Source organism: Eschrichtius robustus, chromosome 13, assembly GCF_028021215.1.
Source record: "Eschrichtius robustus isolate mEscRob2 chromosome 13, mEscRob2.pri, whole genome shotgun sequence".
NCBI classification, from domain to species: Eukaryota; Metazoa; Chordata; class Mammalia; order Artiodactyla; family Eschrichtiidae; genus Eschrichtius; species Eschrichtius robustus.
The window spans coordinates 99,024,721-99,047,298 of NC_090836.1; the positions used below are offsets into that span (position 1 = coordinate 99,024,721).

General features: G+C 38.3%; 1 protein-coding gene across 1 annotated transcript in view; it reads left to right on the forward strand.

Annotated features, from left to right (window-relative positions):
- Window positions 1–22,578, forward strand: part of EP300 (E1A binding protein p300) — a 73,397-nt gene that overhangs the window by 22,567 nt on the left and 28,252 nt on the right. The window contains exons 3-13 of the mRNA XM_068559917.1: window positions 5,185–5,361; window positions 6,596–6,857; window positions 8,213–8,326; window positions 9,251–9,496; window positions 14,280–14,373; window positions 14,940–15,077; window positions 16,725–16,842; window positions 17,505–17,679; window positions 20,094–20,171; window positions 20,634–20,743; window positions 22,168–22,305. Coding sequence (XP_068416018.1) covers window positions 5,185–5,361; window positions 6,596–6,857; window positions 8,213–8,326; window positions 9,251–9,496; window positions 14,280–14,373; window positions 14,940–15,077; window positions 16,725–16,842; window positions 17,505–17,679; window positions 20,094–20,171; window positions 20,634–20,743; window positions 22,168–22,305 — 1,650 coding nt within the window. The remainder of the gene's footprint in view (window positions 1–5,184; window positions 5,362–6,595; window positions 6,858–8,212; window positions 8,327–9,250; window positions 9,497–14,279; window positions 14,374–14,939; window positions 15,078–16,724; window positions 16,843–17,504; window positions 17,680–20,093; window positions 20,172–20,633; window positions 20,744–22,167; window positions 22,306–22,578) is intronic.

Sequence of the window (22,578 nt, forward strand, 5' to 3'; positions counted from 1 at the left end):
CTTCAGGTAGACTTTATTTGTTCCCATTGCTTGGAATGTCCCTGGTTTTTAAGAGATGTGTTATTTTTTTTTCTTAATGGTTGATGGAAGTTAAGGTGCATTAGTTTACTGTAAAGCCTCAACCAACATTCCAGGTCTTCCAATTATCCTGATTTTGGCTGTTATTTGAAAGGTTTAGAGAAAAACAGGTTTTGTGTTTCATAGAGGGGCCATGCAGTGTGAATTGTTCTCTTGGCCTTCCCCATCCCTGGGCCTGTCCTGAGTGCTGTGTTGGCTCTCTCGCTCCATCTTCTGTTCCCTGACCAGGGATCGAACCCATGCCCCCTGCAAGTGGAAGCACGGAGTCCTAACCAGTGGACTGCCAGGGAAGTCCGAAAGGCTTTTCTTTTTTAAAAAGCCTACTTTCTTAGCCTTATTAAGTAGAGAATGCTAAATATATTTTTAAAAACCTTTTAAATGTGTACTCTATGTATAATTAAGATGTTATAAGCATATATTGGATGTTTATTCCTCCATATTTTTCCTACACATTTTATTCCTTTTTCTTAAAATGGTATCACACTATGTTTGCCAGTGCCTGGCATGTAGTTAGTAAATACTTGTTGAATGAAAGAGATGGCTTTGCTTGGAAGGTGATACTAGAGATGGGAGAGATTTTCACAAGGAGTCAGGAGCAAGCTTGCTCTGTAAGAGGAATAATTTGAGCAGGCATTGGGACTTCTATATTCCTGAGAAGAATGATGGTGAGAGTTCAAGGATGAAATGAAGACATACGGATGAATTGGGAGTGGGGGCACTGAGGTCACATGTAGATAAATGAAAGCCCTTAAATATTTTTTTTTGCTACAGGATAAAGAATATTGACATCTTGACTTAGGAAAAAATTCTGTTTGGCATCACTATCTACTCTATAGGTTCTCCCTTCCTGGCACTTTTATGTTGCTGTTTTGATGTGGTTTACTTAGAACACTTGGAGTGAGAACCTGAAACAAGAAGGTAGAATATTTATAGGTACCTCTTCTAGATTTCTAGGAACCTGCCTGTGAAGAGTCCCTGCCCTCCTGATGTTTATATGGGGGGTGGGGGGGCAGGGATGACAGACGTTAAACCTTCACCGATTGAACAAATATTTACTGAGTCCTAGCTTTGATGCTGAAGATAGAGCAGTGAATAAACTCACTTCATGGAACTTACTTTCTTTTTTTTTTCTTTTTTTTTTAATATAAATTTATTTTATTTATTTATTTTTGGCTGCGTTGGTCTTCGTTGCTGCGCGTGGGCTTTCTCTAGTTGCGGCAAGCGGGGGCTTCTCATTGCAGTGGCTTCTCTCGTTGCAGAGCACGGGCTCTAGGCACATGGGCTTCAGTAGTTGCGGCACGCGGGCTTCAGTAGTTGTGGCTCGTGGGCTCTAGAGCGCAGGCTCAGTAGTTGTGGCGCACGGGCTTAGTTGCTCCGCGGCATTTGGGATCTTCCCGGACCAGGGTTCGAACCTGTGTCCCCTGCTTTGGCAGGCGGATTCTTAACCACTGCTCCACCAGGGAAGCCCGGAACTTACTTTCTAGTGTACACGTAAGATATAAATTCATAGTATTCCAGGTAAGTGCTGTGAAGAAAAATGAAGTAAGGAAAGGCGCATTGGGAGAAGGCCTAGGTTGAGAGTGGGGCACTGTCCTATTTCTAATCTAAATCACAAATTTCTGCATCAACATTGTTTCAGGGACTGGATATATAGCAGTAAATTAATCAGACAAAAATCCCTGTCCCTGTGGAGCTTATATTTTCATGGAAAGGGGCAATTCAAATATAAAAACCTAATTATTAAAATATTTCCTTGTTTTAAATGAGCCCCACCTATATTTTATATTTGAAAGTTGATGTAAATTGTTACTTTTGGAGCTCTTCTCTTAAAATTAACATCAGTTTGTGTTGCACTTTGGCATGTGATGTTAAAGAGTGTTTAACCTATAAAGTTTTAAAGTAAGAGCAATGATTGATTTGTTGCATCTTTGTCTTTCTTGGGTGTTCTTGGATAGGCAAGGAGTGAAGCAGGTAGGAAGAACCAGTTAGGAGGGTATTAAGTATAAGGCAGGGAGGAAGAATCCATGTTGAGAGAGAAAAAGACAGATCTTAATGCCATATCCTGATGGGTTCTAAAGAGGAAGATCTTATTCCCAAATTTACAATTTAGATGGGTGTGGTTTTAGGTGTACAATATCAATTTGAAAAATAGTCCCTATGGGGTGATGACGCCCACCTAAACTAAGGCAGTGGTACAAGAGTAATAGGACTGAGTCTAGAAAGCGTTTAGGATTGGTTGTCGGTTCTGTTCTGAGAGATCCCTAGTCTTCCTTGTTTATCATTGTACATGCTGCCCTGCCCCCGCCATGGTTAACATAGTGCCTGGCGAATGACTTGGATATAGATGTATTTATCAAATCTGATAGGCTGGAGGACGTGTCAGGATGTAGTTTAATTTGTTATTATTTGGTGAATCACGGAGTCACATTTTCACATTTAGTATCGGTGTGCCCTACTGTTGATGCCTGCAAGTCTTATTAAGGGATTTTTGTCCCTATGTTAAATGTTCCTAAACTGTTACATTTGTTGTATATTGCGCACTACTTTTTTATTTGTCAGTGTTTGATACCATGGTGTGTCTTATATGTTCCTGTGTTCCCTTTTAATGTATTGAACACTAAGAAACAACCTGTAGTGCCAGATTTATTTTTACAGAAAGATAAAATAGTCCCCTGCAGGTCCTTTGGTTTTAGTTGCCTGGAACTGTTTGTGGCTTCCTGGTCCTCTGCCTTTTCAGTTTAGGTGGAGATCTGTATCGCTGCTGTTCAGGTAGGTGGTAGTTAGTTGGACATCTGGATCACATTAGCTATAGAGAAGGGAACAAGATCAAATAACTAACTACAGTGTAGCAGAAATTAAGTACAGTATATTCCCTTCCTATTCTATTTCGTGGGGGAGTAGTGGGGGGTAGGTAAATAGAAAGGGTGGCGGTGGGGTGTTGGTTGCATTTCATTTTCTAACACTGGCAGCAGAACTCTGAGGGAGATAGGTAAACAAAAAGCCCGAGAGTCTTTGTTGGTCAGAGTGACCAGAAGTGTCAGGAATGAATTACTGCCAGCTGACCAGCAGTTAGTACAATCTGTATATTTGAGACCGTAGTCTGCTACAGAGTGAACTTGGAGTTTCTAGGTAATGCATTGTGATTGAGGGAACAAGCAATGTCAGGAATTGGTTGAAACTCGGTTGGTGTAGGCAGTCAAGGCAATATCTATGTGAACAAATGTGTGAAGGACCAGATTCTACTAGGATGTGTTTGATAAAGGCATTACGCTTATTAACAGGAGACATCAAGGCATCTTCCAAATCCCAGCATTTTATCTATATAAATTATGGACTCTTAAATGGCTTTTGTTTTATGTCTACCATAAATTTCCATGCTAATAAGAAATACAAGTAAAACATAACTCCTCCAGGTGTAGGCGAGCGCACTATTGGAACTATATTAGTATAAATATGAGTACTTTAAAAGCAATATGTGGCAGTAGCACTCCCAGCCACGTTGGAAGCTACCAAAAGAAACCTGAACTTTGTGTTTAAGCCTGTTTTTGTATTTGATTGTCCCTACAATCTTGCTGGCCAGATTCACGTAGGAAATTCCAGTTATTGGAGACTGAATAAATTTTTTACTCTGGATGCTTCCCATTCATGCTTGCCTCATGTTTTTATGCTTTCACCTACACTGTGCCGCTTCCCTCAGTCTCATTCCCTATCATCATCCCTGTCTCTTTGCGAATTTAATATTTTATTTCCTTTACAGGTTAGCATTCAGGAGTAAAAAATAGGAAAGGAGGGTGTGCCACTCACTGCCTAGTTGTAGGGAAAGGGAAAAGCTTAAGCAAATGCTGGCGATTCAAGAAGCATGATGCTCTCAGGTTTGCAAGTTAATGGGTATAGGAGATAGGATACCATGCAGAAGTAGCCAGTTCTCGTGAAGATCATGAAAGATCTGGTATACCATGGTTTTCCCCCCTTGTGAGTAGAAAAAAGTGAGGACAGAAGGCAAGAAAACCTGTTAGTCACAGTCTACAAAAGCTGTGATGAAGAGCTTTGTATTGGCAGTGACAGTGGGCATGGATACATGGGAATGATGGGGATTGGGTGGCTAGAGGCAGAATTTGAAGGACCCTTTGGTAGAATTGGATCTGTCTGAGAAGGATATAGAAATCTAGTATGACTCCTTTTAATTGGACAGTAGCTGTAGTGTCATTAGTTTCCATTCTGAGTGCTTGCTAGTAGGTGATGATTGACTTACAGTGGGGTCTTATGTGGAAGGATAGAATTGTAAGTTGCGTCATCGTTATCAGTAAAAACATTTGGTTTTTGAATAATTAATACTCTGTTCTTTAAGTTAATCATTATACAGTATGATGGTTCCACATGGACTTACATAAACACAGGAAAAAACTTACTTTTTTTTTCTTTTTTCTTTTTTTTTTTTGGCCATACCGCACAGCATGTGGGATCTTAGTTCCACGACCAAGGATCGAACCTGTGCCCCCTTGGATTGGGAACGTGGAGTCCTAATCACTGGACTGCCAGGGAATTCCCAAAACTTACTTTTTAAAGTACATAGGGATTGCAGATACACTCAGATTACTTTAAGAGCCAAGGAGGCAATTTAATAAAGCAGCTAGGTGTAAGACAGCAAGAAATGGTGCAGACTTTGAAGTTTGCGTGCTATATCTAAAGTCTTCTACCTTTTATATAAACAAAATGCTGGAACAAGCATTTTGATATATCAAGTTCTCTAATATATTTAAGGATTAGATGGTTTATTGAGTTGAGTTGAATTTATTAAGTTATAGTTTGCACATTAAATGAAAGTTATTTAGTGCATTAAAAGTGGAGATGAATGGCAGAGCCTGCTTAGTAGATGTAGCTAAATAAGACGCTTATACATTTTTCTAAAATGTTTGTCTTATATTTACAGCAAACAGCTCTAAATTTACTGTACCTCAGGCCCCTAGATTATAGTCTGTTTATGTATACAGAGAGTTTCTTTTAAAATCGTCTTTGTAAATTAGGAAGTGGAAAAGGAAAGGAAATAGTAATGTCCTATTAGTGTGGGGAATGAGATTTAATTTCTCTTCTGTTTCTTGTTCTTAGATGGGAATGATGAACAACCCTAATCCTTACGGTTCACCATACACTCAGAATTCTGGACAGCAGATTGGAGCCAGTGGCCTTGGTCTCCAGATTCCGACAAAGTCTGTACTACCAAATAGCTTATCTCCATTTGCAATGGACAAAAAGGCAGTTCCTGGTGGAGGAATGCCCAACATGGTGGGTAGTAATCTGTTTACAGATTTGTCTTCCATCTGACACTTTAACAGAAGAATTGTGTTAAACCTTTTATGTCTTCTATTATACTATACACACTAGGATGTAATGGATGGCCCCTGTGATCGAGGAAGCTTGTGCCTTCCTTCCATTTCACATGGTGTTTTTTTACTTGCAGTATTGACCAGTAAGGATGTTGTCCAAATAGGAGCAAGTGGGGCTGCTACAATGAAAGTTTTGGGGTCCTGCCATATGCAGCTTCTCCTTGTGAGCAATTCTTTCTGTAGGATACAAAAGTGGAACCTTTTTCCTCTTGGGAAGGACTCTCTGAAAAAGGATTCCAACTCTCGATCACCATATCTGCTGATTTGTATCTGATACTATTACACAGAAGTAACTTCCCTTTCAAAGTTACAAATTGTTTTTAACAGTGATTTTTGTTATGGTAAAATCTCCAAAGCTTCTAACATTGCTATTTTTCTAAAGTTAAACTATCTCTATTTGTAAATGTGTCAAGTAGTCCATGTTCATCTTTGGAAAAAATTGTCCTGTAGGAATTTTATTTCCTTTTCAGATGTTTTAGGTTTTTTGCTTTGTGTCCCATAGTCATTGAATGCCTATATTTCAGATACTCCGCTAAGTACTGGAGACAGAAAGATGAATAAAACATGGCATTTCTGCCTCCAGAAATGTTTACTTTTTTATTAGGAAAAACCAAATTTCTTCCAGGGTTTACAGAAACTAATTTTTCACCCACCTGAAAGACCCCTGCCAGCTCTGCCAAGAAGCTCTTCACTATCCTTCAAAACCTAACTTGAACACGCTCTTCACAACAGATCCCTTCCTTTCCCCCCTCGCACTGGAGTTTACCATGTCCTTCTCTTTCTGTTTTCAGAAGAGTTGCTTCAGAGCAACCAAATTCAAATAATACATTTTAAAAAAATTTTTATTGGAGTATAGTTGTTTTACAATTGTCCTTCTCTTTGTTCTCTGTATGTTATACATATTTTGATTATATTGCTTGCTAATGTAGCAATTTGTTTTCTTGTTAAATTGAGCTTCTTGTTGGTAGAAGTCATCATTTATCGTAGAATCCCCTGTGTCAAAAAATTGGGTCTGGTACATGGTAGACTGTCCTTAAAGGTTTTCATCGAAAATCTCCAAGTCCGTATTTATTAAGGAGGTAGCACACTATGACACCTAACATCAAATGTATCTTTATTGTTTTATCCCTTAGGGCCAGCAGCAGACCCCGCAGGTCCAGCAGCCAGGCCTGGTGACTCCGGTGGCCCAAGGGATGGGTTCTGGAGCCCACACAGCTGATCCAGAGAAGCGCAAGCTCATCCAGCAGCAGCTTGTTCTCCTTTTGCACGCTCACAAGTGCCAGCGGCGAGAGCAGGCCAATGGGGAAGTGAGGCAGTGCAACCTTCCCCACTGTCGTACAATGAAGAACGTCCTTAACCACATGACACACTGCCAGTCAGGCAAGTCCTGCCAAGGTGAGTGGACTCAAAGGGTTTTTGTGCTCAGCAATTAATTTTTTTTTTTTTTTTTACAGTTAGAGCTGATCACATTTTCTCTCTTCTATTTTGAGACTCCTTACTGATAACGCGTTACTCTGTATTAAGTTATGATAAAATTCAGTATCATGTTGTGAATGAGTATCTAGAGATGTAGTAGGAGAGGAAGTTTTAGATTCTTCCCTTTTGGGGTGATACTTACTGACTTTCATTTGCCCCAGCATAGCTTTAAATACTATTGAGGGTTTGCTAACTATCATGTAGGCCAATACTAAAAGAATGTTACCTAACTTAATACAGTTTGTATATTTATAGAGTCATTAGAAATCTGTGTGTTGGTTTTTTTTTTAAATTTTTATTGGAATATAGTTGATTTACAATGTTGTGTTAGTTTCTGCTGTACAGCAAAGTGAATCAGTTAAACATATACATATATCCACTCTTCTTTAGATTCTTTTCCCATATAGGTCATTACACAGTATTGAGTAGAGTACCCTGTGCTATACAGTAGGTCCTTATTAGTTATCTGTTTATATATAGTAGTGTGTATATTGTCGATCCCAATCTCCCAGTTTATCCCCCCCTCCCTTTCCCCCCTGGGAACCATAAGTTTGTTTTTTTACACCTGTGACTATTTCTGTTTTGTAAATAAGTTCATTTGTACCATTTTTTTTTTTTAAGAGAAATCTGTTTTTATAGGTTTGTTTTTTTTTTTTAATTTATTTATTTTTGGCTGCATCGGGTCTTTGTTGCTGCATGGGGGCTTTCTCTAGTTGTGGCAGGTGGGGGCTACTCTGTTGTGGCGCGCGGGCTTCTCATTGCAGTGGCTTCTCTTGTTGCGGAGCACGGGTTCTAGGCGCATGGGCTTCAGTAGTTGTGGCTCCCGGGCTCTAGAGCACAGGCTCAGTAGTTGTGGCACACGGGCTTAGTTGCTCTGCAGCATGTGGGGTCTTCGCGGACCAGGGATCGAACCCATGACCCCTGTATGGCAGGCGGATTCTTAACCACTGCGCCACCAGGGAAGTCCCCAGGTTTTTATAATGTAAAGTAGATTGCACAGCTTTGTGGTGAAAAATAGGGGCTCTGGAAGCCAGACCGCTTGAGTTTGAATCGCACTTTGGGTGCTCTGTGACTTTGTACACATTACTTAACCAGTTTTTGCCTGTTTTCTCAACTATAAAATGGGAGGATTAATAACTACCCTATAGAGGTGTTATGAAGATACAATGAGTTAATAACATTTGTAGCCCTCATTATGTGATCGATAAGTTAGCTAATAGTAATGTAAAAATATAACCTGCATTTGAAAAAAGAATCATTTTTTTTCTTTTTAGTGGCACACTGTGCATCTTCTCGACAAATCATTTCACACTGGAAGAATTGTACAAGGCATGATTGTCCTGTGTGTCTACCCCTTAAAAATGCTGGAGATAAGAGAAATCAACAGTGTAAGTGACTAAATCTTTTGAAGCTTTTATATCAAAAGTATTCTTAGACTCACCAGTGCAACTTGGTGAGATGTAGAGTACCTCTTGATTGTGTGAAGTTCCTGTGACTGCCTAGTGCTATCATACTAGATGATTTCCACTTACCACTAACTTCATATTAATAAGGTTAGAATGGAAGTACTTATTACCTAAAATAAGATCCAGAAAGATCATTGCTTTGACATTGGGCAAGTTACTCTTTTATACCTGTGATCTAAATATTTAGATAATTTGAAATTAATGTAAAAAGAAAGAAGAGAGTTTGAGATTATTTTTAGAAGCCTGGGGTGATGAGCTTTTCTTAGAGGAAAGACAAGTCAAAAGTAGAAAGTGCAGCCACCACACCTCCTTTAGAAACAAAATATTTAGCATTTAGGATTGAAAGATAAATTTGGAACTATATATATAGCATGTTTTTAAAAAGTAATTAAATTCCATAAGTTAATGAAGAAATCATAAATAGCCCAGTAGAGAATTGGGATTAGGAAATAGTTCACTAGAGGGAGGAAATACCAAAAAGTTCCCTATTAAATTAAGGAATGAAGTAAAGTACCATTTCTCTCCTGTCACATTGATAGAAATGATGCTTCCTGGTGTTGGCTTTTGTGTGGCTCTGAGGCATTTCATACACCCTGATGGGAATATTGATACACCCTGTGGGAAGGCTTTTGGGTATTTTGCATCAACAGCTTTTCATGCCAATGATCCCCTTTGACCAATCGGTTCTGCGTCTAGAAGTTTTTTCAAGGAAATAATGGGAAACAAGATGTGTGTATTTCATAATCACATAACAATAATTTTGTGTTTAAAATTCACTCAGACATCATAGTGTTTTCTTTCTCACCATCTTTAATGTTGTAATACTGTTTCTTCTGTTTTCTCTAGCAATTCTGACTGGAGCACCAGTTGGACTTGGAAATACTAGCTCTCTAGGGGTGGGTCAACAGTCTGCTCCCAGCCTAAGCACTGTTAGTCAGATTGATCCCAGCTCTATAGAAAGGGCTTATGCAGCCCTTGGACTACCCTATCAAGTAAATCAGATGCCAACACAGCCCCAGGTGCAAGCAAAGAACCAGCAGAACCAGCAGTCTGGACAGTCTCCCCAGGGGATGCGGCCCATGAGCAACATGAGTAAGTCTGTGTCCTCCTAGTGACAGATGTGATACCAGTTGTGTGTGTAAATACCATGTAATATGCAAGGTTAACTTCTTAGTTTATTTTAGTCTCTGTGTGTGTCTGTCTGTCTCTTTTTTTGTCTCTCTTTCTCTCCCTGTCTCCCTCTCTTACTTTTTTTGTTACATGATTAATTTTTTGAAGTAACTTTTAAAAGATTATAGTGTAGAAATCCCCTTGTAATCCACATACCAGAGGCAACTGCTTTTGGTTTATATCCTTCTTAATCCTGTTATGCATATATTAGTTCATATTTCTAGAAATGGGATCCCATGTGTTATAACAGACTATTTCTTTACACAATGTGGACATCTTTCAGTTTCCATGTCTAATGTATCCTTTTTAATACTTGTATAGTATTTTGTTGCATAGAACGGTGTGTTACAGGTGGACATTTAAGTTTCCAAATTTTTTGATATTTTAAACGGCACAAAGAAACTGTTTTGGCTTGGCACAAAGAAACTGTTTTGGCTCGAAGTATTCTTTTGGTAGTATTCTTTTGATTTGAAATGTTTGGTTGTTGTTAATATAGATTTCTACATATCTGGCAGCAGTAGTCATTTGCCTTTGAAATAGTTTGTCAAATACACTTGTTCTCCTAACCTCTTCCTATGATAAAACTGAGAGGGAAGGGGAAGTGTGAGCAGTGTTCTAATATCCTAAGTTGGGAGTGGTTTTTATTCTCTAATTGTATGGTAAAATAAAGGAGATTTGCCCTATGACTGTCCCTTTACTGTCAGGCAGTTGAACATCTAAGCAATTTTGTATAAATAGTTAAATACCCAGCACAGGTAAGCTCATAAGTTTTAATTATTTGCCTCTTATTCTAAAATTGTTCTTGATGATGAAGTTCTTCTGTAATTAGACAACTGTCTAATTTGGAATAATCTACCATGCTTTTTCTTTTGAAACCCATTTTCATCCCTCTATTAATAAGTGCAGTAGGCTTTAGTTTCTGCACATTGTTTGATTCTAAATGAGAAAATTGGGCACGCTACTCTTGTAAGAATGTAAATCTTACTGATTTTTATTTTTTATTTTTGAATTTTTTAAAATTTATTTATTTATTTATTTATGGCTGTGTTGGGTCTTCGTTTCTGTGCGAGGGCTTTCTCTAGTTGTGGCAAGCGAGGGCCACCCTTCATCGCGGTGCGCGGGCCTCTCACTATCGCGGCCTCTCTTGTTGCGGAGCACAGGCTCCAGACGCGCAGGCTCAGTAATTGTGGCTCACGGGCCCAGTTGCTCCACGGCATGTGAGATCTTCCCAGACCAGGGCTCGAACCCGTGTCCCCTGCATTGGCAGGCAGATTCTCAACCACTGCGCCACCAGGGAAGCCCCTGATTTTTATTTTTAACTTAAGGAAATGTACACTATTTCATAACAAGCAATGCTAACTTGTTAAACAGTTATAGAGAAAGGAGTTTTAAAAACTGGACTAGAAACTGGAATGAAGAGCATTCCTGCCTTTCAGGCTTGTTTTCACGCTCTTGTTTATTAAAAGAGATCTGAGGACTTCGTTTCCCCCCTCTTCCACCTCCCTCCCTCCCTCCCTCCCTCCCTCTCTCCCTCTCTCCCTCCCCGCCCCCCGACTTATGATTGCTTTTTTCCTCTCTCTTTCCAAGTTATGTAGAGTGCGTCTTCCTTGAGCGTTAGGATCTTGACCCAATGCAGTTGTCTACTCCTGACCTAGATTTTCTTTTTTTTTTTTTTTTTTTAATAAATTTATTTATTTATTTTTTGGCTGCATTGGGTCTTCGTTGCTGTGCGCGGGCTTTCTCTAGTTGCATTGAGCGGGGGTTACTCTTTGTTGTGGTGCACTGGCTTCTCATTGCAGTGGCTTCTCTTGTTGTGGAGCACAGGCTCTAGGCGTGCGGGCTTCAGTAGTCGTGGCTCGCAGGCTCTAGAGCACAGGCTCAGTAGTTGTGGCACACGGGCTTAGTTGCTCCGCGGCATGTGGGATCTTCCCGGACTAGGGCTCGAACCCATGTCCCCTGCATTGGCAGGCGGATTCTTAACCACTGCGCCACCAGGGAAATCCCCTAGATTTTCATTTTTGTAATTGGTTGTTTCCCATTACTTTTTCAAGTTTCTGTGTATAATTACCAGTTTAGTTCTTGTCATCTTCTTCTATCATCTGTGTATTTATATGTACATTTATATGTACCCACAGAATTATTTGAAAGTTAACTAGCTTCTTGGATTTCTTTTTCCCCCTTTCTCAGTGTCTTTTAAAAAAATTTTTTAGGATTAAGATTAATCAGGTTTTTCCATTTATTTCTTGTTATTGAGTTAATGGTGCCTTTTTGGTAATAACCATCATTGTGAGCCAGTACTTTTAGAATACCTCAGATATTTCTTTGCTGTGTTAGAGCCCATCTTGAAAACTGGTGTAAAACAAACGTAAAATGTCATCATGGTTTCTTTTCTTCAGGCACAAGCCAGATAGTCAGAGGCCTCCTTTGAAGTAATTTTTCCTTTTATACCAAAGTCCTGTAATGCTGGGACATTCTCAGAGTTATAAATTTTAGGTACCTGTGATTGACAAGGGCATTTGAATAAAAACAGCATTCACTTAGATGTACTGTGTGCTGAAAAAAACATACTAAAGGGGGCATGATCCCTACTTTTGAAACATCTCTAGTTTGGATGGGCAGGTAAGTGACTAAATAGACAAAATAGCAAGATCTCTACTACGTGTATCAGGTTATAGAGATTCTGTAGCAGGGAGGGGAAGAGGGAATCCACTCCAGAACTCCAAATTAGAGCTTTTTACTGTAAGCCTTCCATGACCATATTTGACCACATTCTTAATCTTCTGGTTCCTATTGAATTCACTTATTCTGTAAAGATTTTGTTAGGGCTTAGAAAAAATATGTATTCTCCTAGGGCTTAGGATTTCCCCTAGGGCTTTAAATATATATATATATATATATATATATGTATATGTATATGTATATATGTATGTATGTATGTATATATGTACTCACTGAATATTAGGTGCCTTGAATTCTTTTTTTGTTCATTTTCTTTCTGACTTATTCTCTGTCAGTGCCAGTAGTGTCTTTCTTCCTACATTTTTGTATTCTCAAGTGAATGCTCACTCTTAGGGTCTTGAATGCGAACCTGTGTAAGGGTATCCTTCTCAAGTTATGATGGAGCCATTACTTGCAGTAATGGACCTGGATACTTCAGAGGGAATGTTTGGCTGTGTTTTCATGTGCCATCAGAAGGCAGTAAGATAAGCAAATTGATACATAGTGTAATCACTTTTTCTTTTACCTTCATATTGTTGTGACCAGTAAAACAAATCTGTGTTAAGGGTACGTAATTTTTCTGAAAATGAGTATTCACACGTGGAGTGTTCATAGTGACAAGTAGACCACTACCAGCAACTACATTTTAGAGCCTGCCTTGATGATGTCAGAAACAGAGTTCTGCCTAAGCATTTGGGAAGCATGATGAAAGAAGGCAACAAGATTTTTATTAGACATTGTCTAGAAATCTAGTCAATTATTTTCATTTTAGGGAAGTTTTTGTTTTCTTTTTTTTAAATATCTTGGAGGGTATATTAATAAAATTGTATATCAAAATTTTTTAACCACACGAAAATCTAGTTTAGTGTAAATATTGTTTGTTTTTTTGTTTTTAAAGAAATAATATTCATTAAAATCATTAATCGAAAAAGTTAATATATGTACATAGAGCTATTCAAGCCAATTTGAAAGAGTATTCAATTTAAAATGTTTAACCCAAACACTGTTTTTCATTCCCCTCCCTAGGGGTCATCATACATGTCCTTACATAGATTGTGCTTATGAAAGCACCTGCATATATTAATTCAGTTCCCTAAACAATTTTGGTTCTAGTTTTTAGCTCCTTTTAGCGTCATTACTCTTATGGCTGTCCATACATATATGAGTATAACTGTAAGACAGAATATCAAGTGGAAATCCTAAGTCAATGAATGTATGCATGCATTTTTTCATTTGTTTAGCAGTTACCAAATAGCTCTCCCAAGAGTGGGTCAGTTTACACTTCTATGAATTTTTATTGAAAATGCTTCTTCTCCCAAACCTTTCTCAACACTTGGTGTTCTCAAACTTTATAAAAAAGTTTTCACAGGAATTCCCTGGCGGTCCAGTGGTTAGGACTCCACGCTTCCACTGCAGGGGGCACAGTTTCGAGCCCTGGTTGGGGAACTAAGATCCCATAAGCCACTAAGATTCCTCAAGCCGCACGGTCAAAAGAAAAAAAAAAGTTTTCACATTTTCATACATAAAAAATATATTACTTTAAGTTTTACTTTAAATGCAGTTGAGCATATTTGCATACTTTTAAAGCTGTTGTATTTCTTTTTTATGTAAATTGCCTATTCCTTTCCTCTTGGATTCTTCATCTTTTTTTCACTGGGTTGTAAAGGTACTTTGTGTATTAGCCTTTATATATGTGTTGCTAATTATGTCACAAATGATTATTTATTATATACAATGCTAGCATTTTTTCCCCCTGATTTGTCTTCTGTCTCTTGACTTTGTCTATGGTGATTATTTTACTTACTACTCAAATTTCTAAATGTCCTTAAGACTTCTGTTTTGGGTCTTACTTTGAAAGGATAAAAATTTCTGTGATATTTTCTTCTAGTACTTTCATAGCTTTTGCTTTCTCTTCATCCGTTTTTGTTGTTTTTATTGTCGTTGTTGGTATTTAAAACACTCTGTCTTGCTTTTTGTTTTGACCTAGGTGCTAGTCCTATGGGAGTAAATGGAGGTGTAGGGGTTCAAACGTCGAATCTTCTTTCTGACTCGATGTTGCATTCAGCCATAAATTCTCAAAAGTAAGTTTTATCTTGGGTTGTGCCATTTGTCAGATTTCAGACACTTGTTAGAATTCCTTGAGTTTTTTTAATTTGCTTGATTTGAAGATATCCTTGATGAATGAAGACAAATAATATGAGTTTATTCTTCAGGCTCTCTATAACCTCTTTAGAACTTGTATCAATTATTTGGGGTAACTGACACCTTCCCAAATACAGTAGAAAGTTCCATGCAGCTGCTTAAAAAACGAGTTTGCTCTATCCCAGTGTTAACAATTAGTCCATTGCCCAGTGGATTCCCTGGGATAAGCTGTGTCAGAGTGACAGCTTAGTCTTATAACACAAGACTTAGTCTTTTAAACAGAAGACATCATCTACCCCTCCACACAAAGAAATGTTGTGGGTTTAACTCTTTTCCCTCACACAAGTACAAATACATACACACCATTTCCCCCAGACTTCTTTATGTGTAAATAGACTTGTCATAGTGTATCGGCCCTATTGCAGTCATCACTGTCAGCTCTGCTTAAATGAGATCCTCTTTCTCCTACCCTTCTTCACTAAAACTATTTCACTCCTTTTTAAAGCCCAATGATGAGTGAAAATGCCAGTGTGGCCTCCCTGGGTCCTATGCCAACAGCAGCTCAACCATCCAGTACTGGAATTCGGAAACAATGGCATGAAGATATTACTCAGGATCTTCGAAATCATCTTGTTCACAAACTGTAAGATTGTTGGCTTGTCTTATTCATAAGGAGTTACCAGGTCAACATGCTACCAATCTGCCAGGCACTTAAACACAGGAGAAATATTACTGATCTTTCTATAGCCTGCCTGCTGCTGCTGATACTTCTATGGCTTTCCTGCTTCCTATTCTCTGCTTCTCAACTTTTTCACCATCATTTGTTAGGAGTCTTTCAACCTTTAATGGTGTGTGAATGATTCTGCCTAGCGACAGTAATCAATATATATTAGTTAAAAATTATTCATTTAATACTGTCTTTACAAAACTCATATTTTAAAAGAAAAACTAGGTCTTAGATCATTAGAATGGTAGAGGCAACACTGTCTTCTGTTGTTATCCTTGGTAAAGCTTTTATTATCTTGACAAATTGAATCTGTTTGGGTGGTCTCTCTGTGGTCTTCTGGTCCTCCAAATGTGCACATAGTAGTAGTAGTTTGTGAAATACCCCTGCACTGTTTGGTGTGAAGTTTATGTATGCCAGGCACACTGCCTCACAAGCACTGTCTTGTTGGATGAAAAGAGGGGGAAGGCATATAGAGTGGTAAAATGTAATGTGCCCAGTATCCTAAAGATAGAGCTCTGCCCTCACTGATTAGAGAGCTTATACTTCAAACAAAATGCAGCATTTTTTTTTTCTTGGAAGAATCGGTCTTTTTTCATTTCCCTTACACTTAATAGAGGGATCTCCTTCAATTCATCCAATTTTTTATTGGCTTAGAACCATGTGGTCTGTCTTTTATCTTCTTATTTTTATGTTACATTGGCCTACTAATTCAACTTGAGCTTCATTTAGGAATTCTCAAATGATAGCATCAGAAATGGAATTTGACACAAGGAGAAAACTCTTGAGATTTTAATACTGAATTAATAAGGAATAACCAAAACAAACTTATCTTGTGATCACAATAGATTATTTGGGATTGATCATCTGACTTGATGTTAAATGTTTATTATGTGCTTGCAAATTTTTTACTAATTCGGGTTTCCATTTATTTATTCTCCTCTTGGTTATTTCAGGTACAATACACAACTGAACATGAGATGTCCAGATGATAAAATTAGTAGCTGACATCACATTTTGTCAACCTTCAGGAAAGTTAGTGACAGGCGTTTTGCAGGGAATTGCTAGAGAGCAAAAGACATTGAATTTAGCAGAATTATTATGCATTTTTGTTCCCTTCACTTTAAGTTTTTGATCATTTAAGATTTTGTAGAGATTATTAGGTTTTATTTTACTAAGCTGAATAAAGAGAGTAGAAGGATCTTAAGGCTGTTGTTACTTGGTACTTTGGCAAAGGTCAGGTTTTCTCACTTCCTTTATGCAAATAGCACAGTATAATTTTTTTGCTCTACGTTAGAGTGACTGGGACCAGAGAGTATTTTTATGGAGTCATTTCTTAATTCTGATCAGGAAAACCCTTTCATTACCACAGAGAGACACTTTCATTTTGGTCAGTAATTTATATTTGAAGACATCTCATACCTCATTTTAAAATTTTACCTAAAGTGTTCATTGTATAAAAATGAGAAAATACTAATCAGGAAGACATTTAAAATACTGTGTACTTACATGGTGAGGAAAAAAATGCTGACATGATATAACAGTGGTAGGATTTTCTATTCCTAGTGTTCAAGCCATATTTCCTACTCCGGATCCTGCTGCTTTAAAAGACAGACGGATGGAAAACCTGGTTGCATATGCCCGGAAAGTGGAAGGGGACATGTACGAATCTGCGAACAATCGAGTGAGCATCTGTTTTTTCTACTCAAGGCAAAAGTGGACCTCTTCTGGCTGTTTAGTTTATTCCTCTTTGTTGCACGTACACGGAATACTATACTTGAGAGGACACCCTTTAGCCATCCTGTCTTATTCTCACTGTGGAGTCACGATAACAAAGCAGTTTTCTTAAAGTGTACGTCAAGAATCTTACATTTTTCCTCTTAATAATACAGTACACTCATGTGACACTTTATCTGGGTTGTCCTTCTGTCAGCTAAAAAGTGGTTGAGCTGTTACCAGCTCTGTGCTATTTTCACTATAATATGGTGAATCAGCTGCTTAGTATTTTCATCTCAAGTAGTATTTCTGTATCAGTTGAACTTTCCTCCCTAAATTGGCACTTTTCCAAAATGTAGCATATTCTTCCCACATGCTGTAAATTGTAAACCTACTTTGAGAAGTCATGCTTTACTATGTAGTTTCATTATAATAGCAGCTTTTCATATGATCATTCCAAACATGAGCGCATATTTGGAATGTTGTAGGAAAGTAGATTAGATTTATTCTTCTCCGTTTTCATTTCTGCCTACCTTTTTAAATGAAGCTAATGTCTGTTCTTAGTTCATTTTTTGTTACCTGATGGTAGTCCCTCTTTTTTCCTCATCTCTATTTTCAAAATTCAAAAAGGCGGAATACTACCACCTGCTAGCTGAGAAGATCTATAAGATCCAGAAAGAACTAGAAGAAAAACGAAGGACTAGACTACAAAAACAGAACATGCTACCAAGTGCTGCAAGCATGGTGCCAGTTTCCATGAACCCAGGGCCTAACATGGGGCAGCCACAACCAGGAATGACTTCTAGTAAGTGCTTTTTATTATATATATTTTGGGGAGAAACTGAAATAAAACGGTTCCTAACCAGATTCAGTAATTTGCATTAGCTTGTGTAACTATTCTAGAGCTTTCAAATGACTCCTTTTTGCCTTTTCAAAGAAAATAATTCATTTTCTAGTAAAAACAGTAAGCTGAACAGTATATTGAAGATTTCTGGACATGGCTTGACAATATGGCATCATTTTTAGTGCCAAAGATATTATTCTGTCATAGTGACACCTAGGGAGTGATAGTCCACAGGTTTTCACTGATTTGCATATGGTAGGCAGCCAGCCAATAGATGTAGACTGAGCAGGTTCAAATACCTTACTGGCTTTGATACATCCTAAACAATCAATATCATGTTACTTATATTGTCACACTTCCTTCTTGACCCAATATGTTCAAAGGCTAAGAACTGTTTATTTTTTAGAAGCATCATTTGAAATTCATCTTGACAGTTTCAGCCTTCTTGACCTAATGAATTAACTGGATAGCCAAGATGATCGTGCATTCCATTATTCATTTATTGACTCATTACTAGGTTCCAAGCAGTGAAATATGGTGTGGGTACACAACGGTGAGGAAAAATACAGGCTATTTAAATGATGTGTGAAAGGCTGTGATAGGGAAAACCTGTGTTTCTTGAGTCAGGGAAAGCTGGCTACCTATAGATAGTGCCAAATGAGCCAGCAGGTACCAGCTCTGAGGCCATTAGTGGTTTATAAGTGGGCTGAGAAATTTACCCCCCACAGGCCTTGAAGTAGTCAACTGGAGAACTTTTAGCAGCCTCATTTGTTAACTGCAGTGTTGTGCTAGATGTATTTTCTCATTGAGCCATGATGTGAAAAGAATTGAGAACAGCATTTCTGGCAGAGGGAACAGCATACACAGAGGCCCCACTAGCAAGGGAAAATGCAGGTATTTTTTGAGTAGGTAGGAGAACAATTGTTCAGAAACAAAGTCAAGACTAGAGTTGTGGACACTGCCTCAGTGCTAATGGTTTGAACTAGGGCAGTAACTAAGATACAGAGACAAGTAGACAAATTTGAGATACTTGGGTGTGGTAGAATTTACTTGAATTCTTCAGAAATTTGAGCCAAGTTAAAAGTTTATCAGATGTTAAACTGTAGTCTTATGTTAAAATAAAAACAGGATGGTACTGGTGCAGTAAGGTAGGGACAAATATTAGTGGAACTGAGTAGCCCTAAGTATATGTTTATAGACTGAGATTCCTGTCTTACCCCATACACAGGAATTAATTGTAGAAGAATCCAAATTTTTTAAACTTTAAACAAAAAGATCAAAAGTACTACACAGAATATTGAAGAAAATATAAAATGAAATGAGAAAGGTCTCTAAAGTAAATACTACCTGGAAGCTTTTTTTTTATATATATATATGTTTATTTATTTTATTATTTTATTTTATTTATTTATTGTTTCTGGCTGCGTTGGGTCTTTGTTGCTGCTTCGTTGCTTTTCTCTAGGTGCAGCGAGCGGGGGCCACTCCTCGTTGCGGTGCGCAGGCTTCTCACTGCGGTGGCTTCTCTTGTTGTGGAGCACGGGCTCTAGGCACACGGGCTCCAGTAGTTGCAGAACGCGGGCTCAGTAGTTGTGGCTCGAGGGCGCTAGAGCACAGGCTCAGTAGTTGTGGCACACGGGCTCAGTTGCTCCGCGGCATGTGGGGTCTTCCCGGGCCAGGGCTCGAACCCATGTCGCCTGCATTGGCAGGCGGATTCCCAGCCACTGCGCCACCAGGGAAGCCCTACCTGGAAGCTTTAAAGAAAGAAGAAAAAAACGGAAGATACCATAAACATAATTAGTGAGCAAACCAAGGAAACTATTTTCATATTAAAGGTGCTAGTTTCTTTAATATACATTTAGAGTATATACATATGTATATTTTCATCATTCTTAGTTATTTCTATTTTTGTATTTAAGAGGTGCGTGAGATATAGTGCAGTATGATATGTGTATTATTTAAAGTCTGTTCACAGTGGGCTTGTATGCATAAAAACACATTATTGGGGTACACAGTCAAACTTGGTCACTGGACAAAATCTGTGGCTATTGTCTATAGAGGTATTCTTCATACCAATGAAATAATCAGGCTTGACCAAATAACAGCATATTGAATGCTGTATTAGTCTTTTTAAATATGAGCTTTTATGTTATTGTCCTGTCAGTGCTGAAAGCACCCTGGTTCATAAAGAAATGTACTAAAACCATTTGGATGCATCTTCTTGTGTTCCAGAAATAACATTTTCTTCAGGTTCCTGTCTAGTTCATAACTTTATTTTTTTGATACTCAGACTGAATTCTGTAAGTTACGCTTTATTTTTTAAAGGGGAATGGCTGCCTGAAAGATGCATTTCTAACCATTTCTCTATTCCATTCTAGATGGCCCTCTACCTGATCCATCTATGATCCGTGGCAGTGTGCCAAACCAGATGATGCCTCGGATAACTCCACAACCTGGTAAGTTATGAAAGAAATCAGTGTACTTAACCACGGCTTTTTTTTAACAGAGTTCCTAGTGTATTACAAGATGACATCTGCCGCAGGCCAGCAGCAGGTATCATAATTACCTGCCTGAGAAATCAGAAAGCCTTTTATTAGAGTAGGAGCCCAGGGAGGAAGGAAGGGTGAAGAGCAGATTGGCTGACAGGTCAAGGGGCAAAAGACATTAAATGATCAAGCATCCATTTAAAAACAACTAGCCAAGATGAAATTTATTCCAGATTGTAAAATTTGGTTCAGAGGCCATACATTAATTAACAGTGCCCTTCTGTGGCTGCTGTGAATGAAACAAGAGATTCACAGTTGGAAGCAGGTGCCTTTATTTGTCCTGATACAGTGTCATAGAATCATAAATAAGAACTCTTTTATTCTCCAATTACATGAAGGTGTTCAGATCTAATATTTTACACTTATTCACAGGTTTGAATCAATTTGGCCAGATGAGCATGCCCCAGCCCCCTATTGGACCCCGGCAAACCTCTCCTCTTCAGCACCATGGACAGTTAGCCCAACCTGGAACTCTCAACCCGGTAAGTTTGACCTCTGGGTAATCTTTTTGGCCTTTACTTGACATTTCTAAAATCCTTTTTCTTTGAGAGAAAAAATTCTCACGCTTGCTTAAACAGCTAACTATACATAATTAATTCTTAACGTTGATTTTTTTCTATAATTCTGTTGTATTTGCCCTTAGTATAGACATGATTAAATAATTAAAACTAAACCATATACCACAATTAGGCAGAGAATACTAAAGTCCTTAATTTTCACCTACCTCTTTTACCTGTATGCGTTATTTTTAGAAATTTATCCTACAGAAATAATTCCTGAGATACTAAAAGGATATAATTTGAAGAAAATTCATATTAAGGATGCTACATTATGTACTGTGTTTTAGGAAAAGGCCATAGCCTGAATGTACTGTAAGGGATTCATTATGTTTAAATTACGGTACATCTGTAAATTGGAATGCTTCATAAGCAATAATTTCAGAACTTACATGATGGCATGAAAGGTGTTTACAGCTTTAAGTGGGAAAAGCAGGTGTCTAAAGTATATTTATTATAGGATCCTGTATCGTTAAGAACTTTCTTGATTATAATTTATATAAAATAAACACTAAAAGAAAGATTTCCTTCCAAATACCGTTCCTACATAGTCACAGTACTAGAAAGCTTAAAAGAGCAGCCAGTTGCCGCTGCCTGGAGTCTCAGTGTTGAGTAGTCTGCATACTTTGACACAGTCATCTCTCTTCCGTAATGCCTCTCTTCCCCAAACACAGAACCTACCCAGGCAGGAAACTGTCAAGCATGACGGAGGAGCAGTTGCCTGATTTTAGAGAGTGGAGAAGATGGCCTCTGAGCATCTCACTGCTCCTTATGCAAATTCTAAACCTGTCATCCAGGTTTCCATATTGGCCTCAACCCTTACCCTGCCTCTCAGAGTTAGTTAGTGCTATCAGTTGTTACGCCTTTTTGGAGTTGTCTAGCACCAGTCTGCTGTGTTTAATGAGGGGTCTTATGCTTCATTTTAACCTATGAAACAAATACCTTTCTTAGACTATGAAGTTCTTGGCCTTTGGTATCCATAGTTAGTCATTATGGAGTCTTATAGTTTGTGCTTTAACAATACCACCTACGTAAGCAAAGACCTCACGAAATTGTGATTCGCTCTCCTCACTTATAAAACAAACGGAGTGTGTAGACAGTTACCTCTGTGCCTCATTCTAGATGCATTTGTGTAATTTCTTTACGGTGGGCTTAGGTAAGCTGTGAGGCTGTTCTCCACTATCTTGGCGTGAGCGTCAGCTGTTGTAGCACCACTTTCTTCCTTTCCTACCCCACCCTCCCCATAGCAGGGCCAGAGCAATTGGTAATTCCAGCTGTAGTAGAATAACTGAAAAAAAACAATTTGGTGCTCTGTGTTTTTTTGTTTTTGTTTTTGTATGTGTGTACAGCCTATGGGCTATGGGCCTCGCATGCAGCAGCCTTCCAGCCAGAGCCAGTTCCTTCCTCAGACTCAGTTCTCAACACAGGGAATGAATGTAACAAATATGCCTTTGGCTCCGTCTGGCAGTCAAGCACCAGTGTCTCAAGTATGTCTCACAAATGGGTTTTTGTTTTTGTCTTTTTTTAAACTTGTTTCCGTGATTCCTGAAACTTCTCTTAATTTGGGTTTTTACAGAGAAGGGTGACAGCAAATAATGGGTGGAAATAGATGATTAAGCTTTTAATAAGAACAGTTATGGACACGGTATTCTGAACATGAAAGGATTACTCTGTGACACAGAAGTGGTATTGATTGCTAATAAGTAAGAAAGATTAGATTTTAAATGAAATAAAATAGTTTTAACCATTTTTTAAAATAG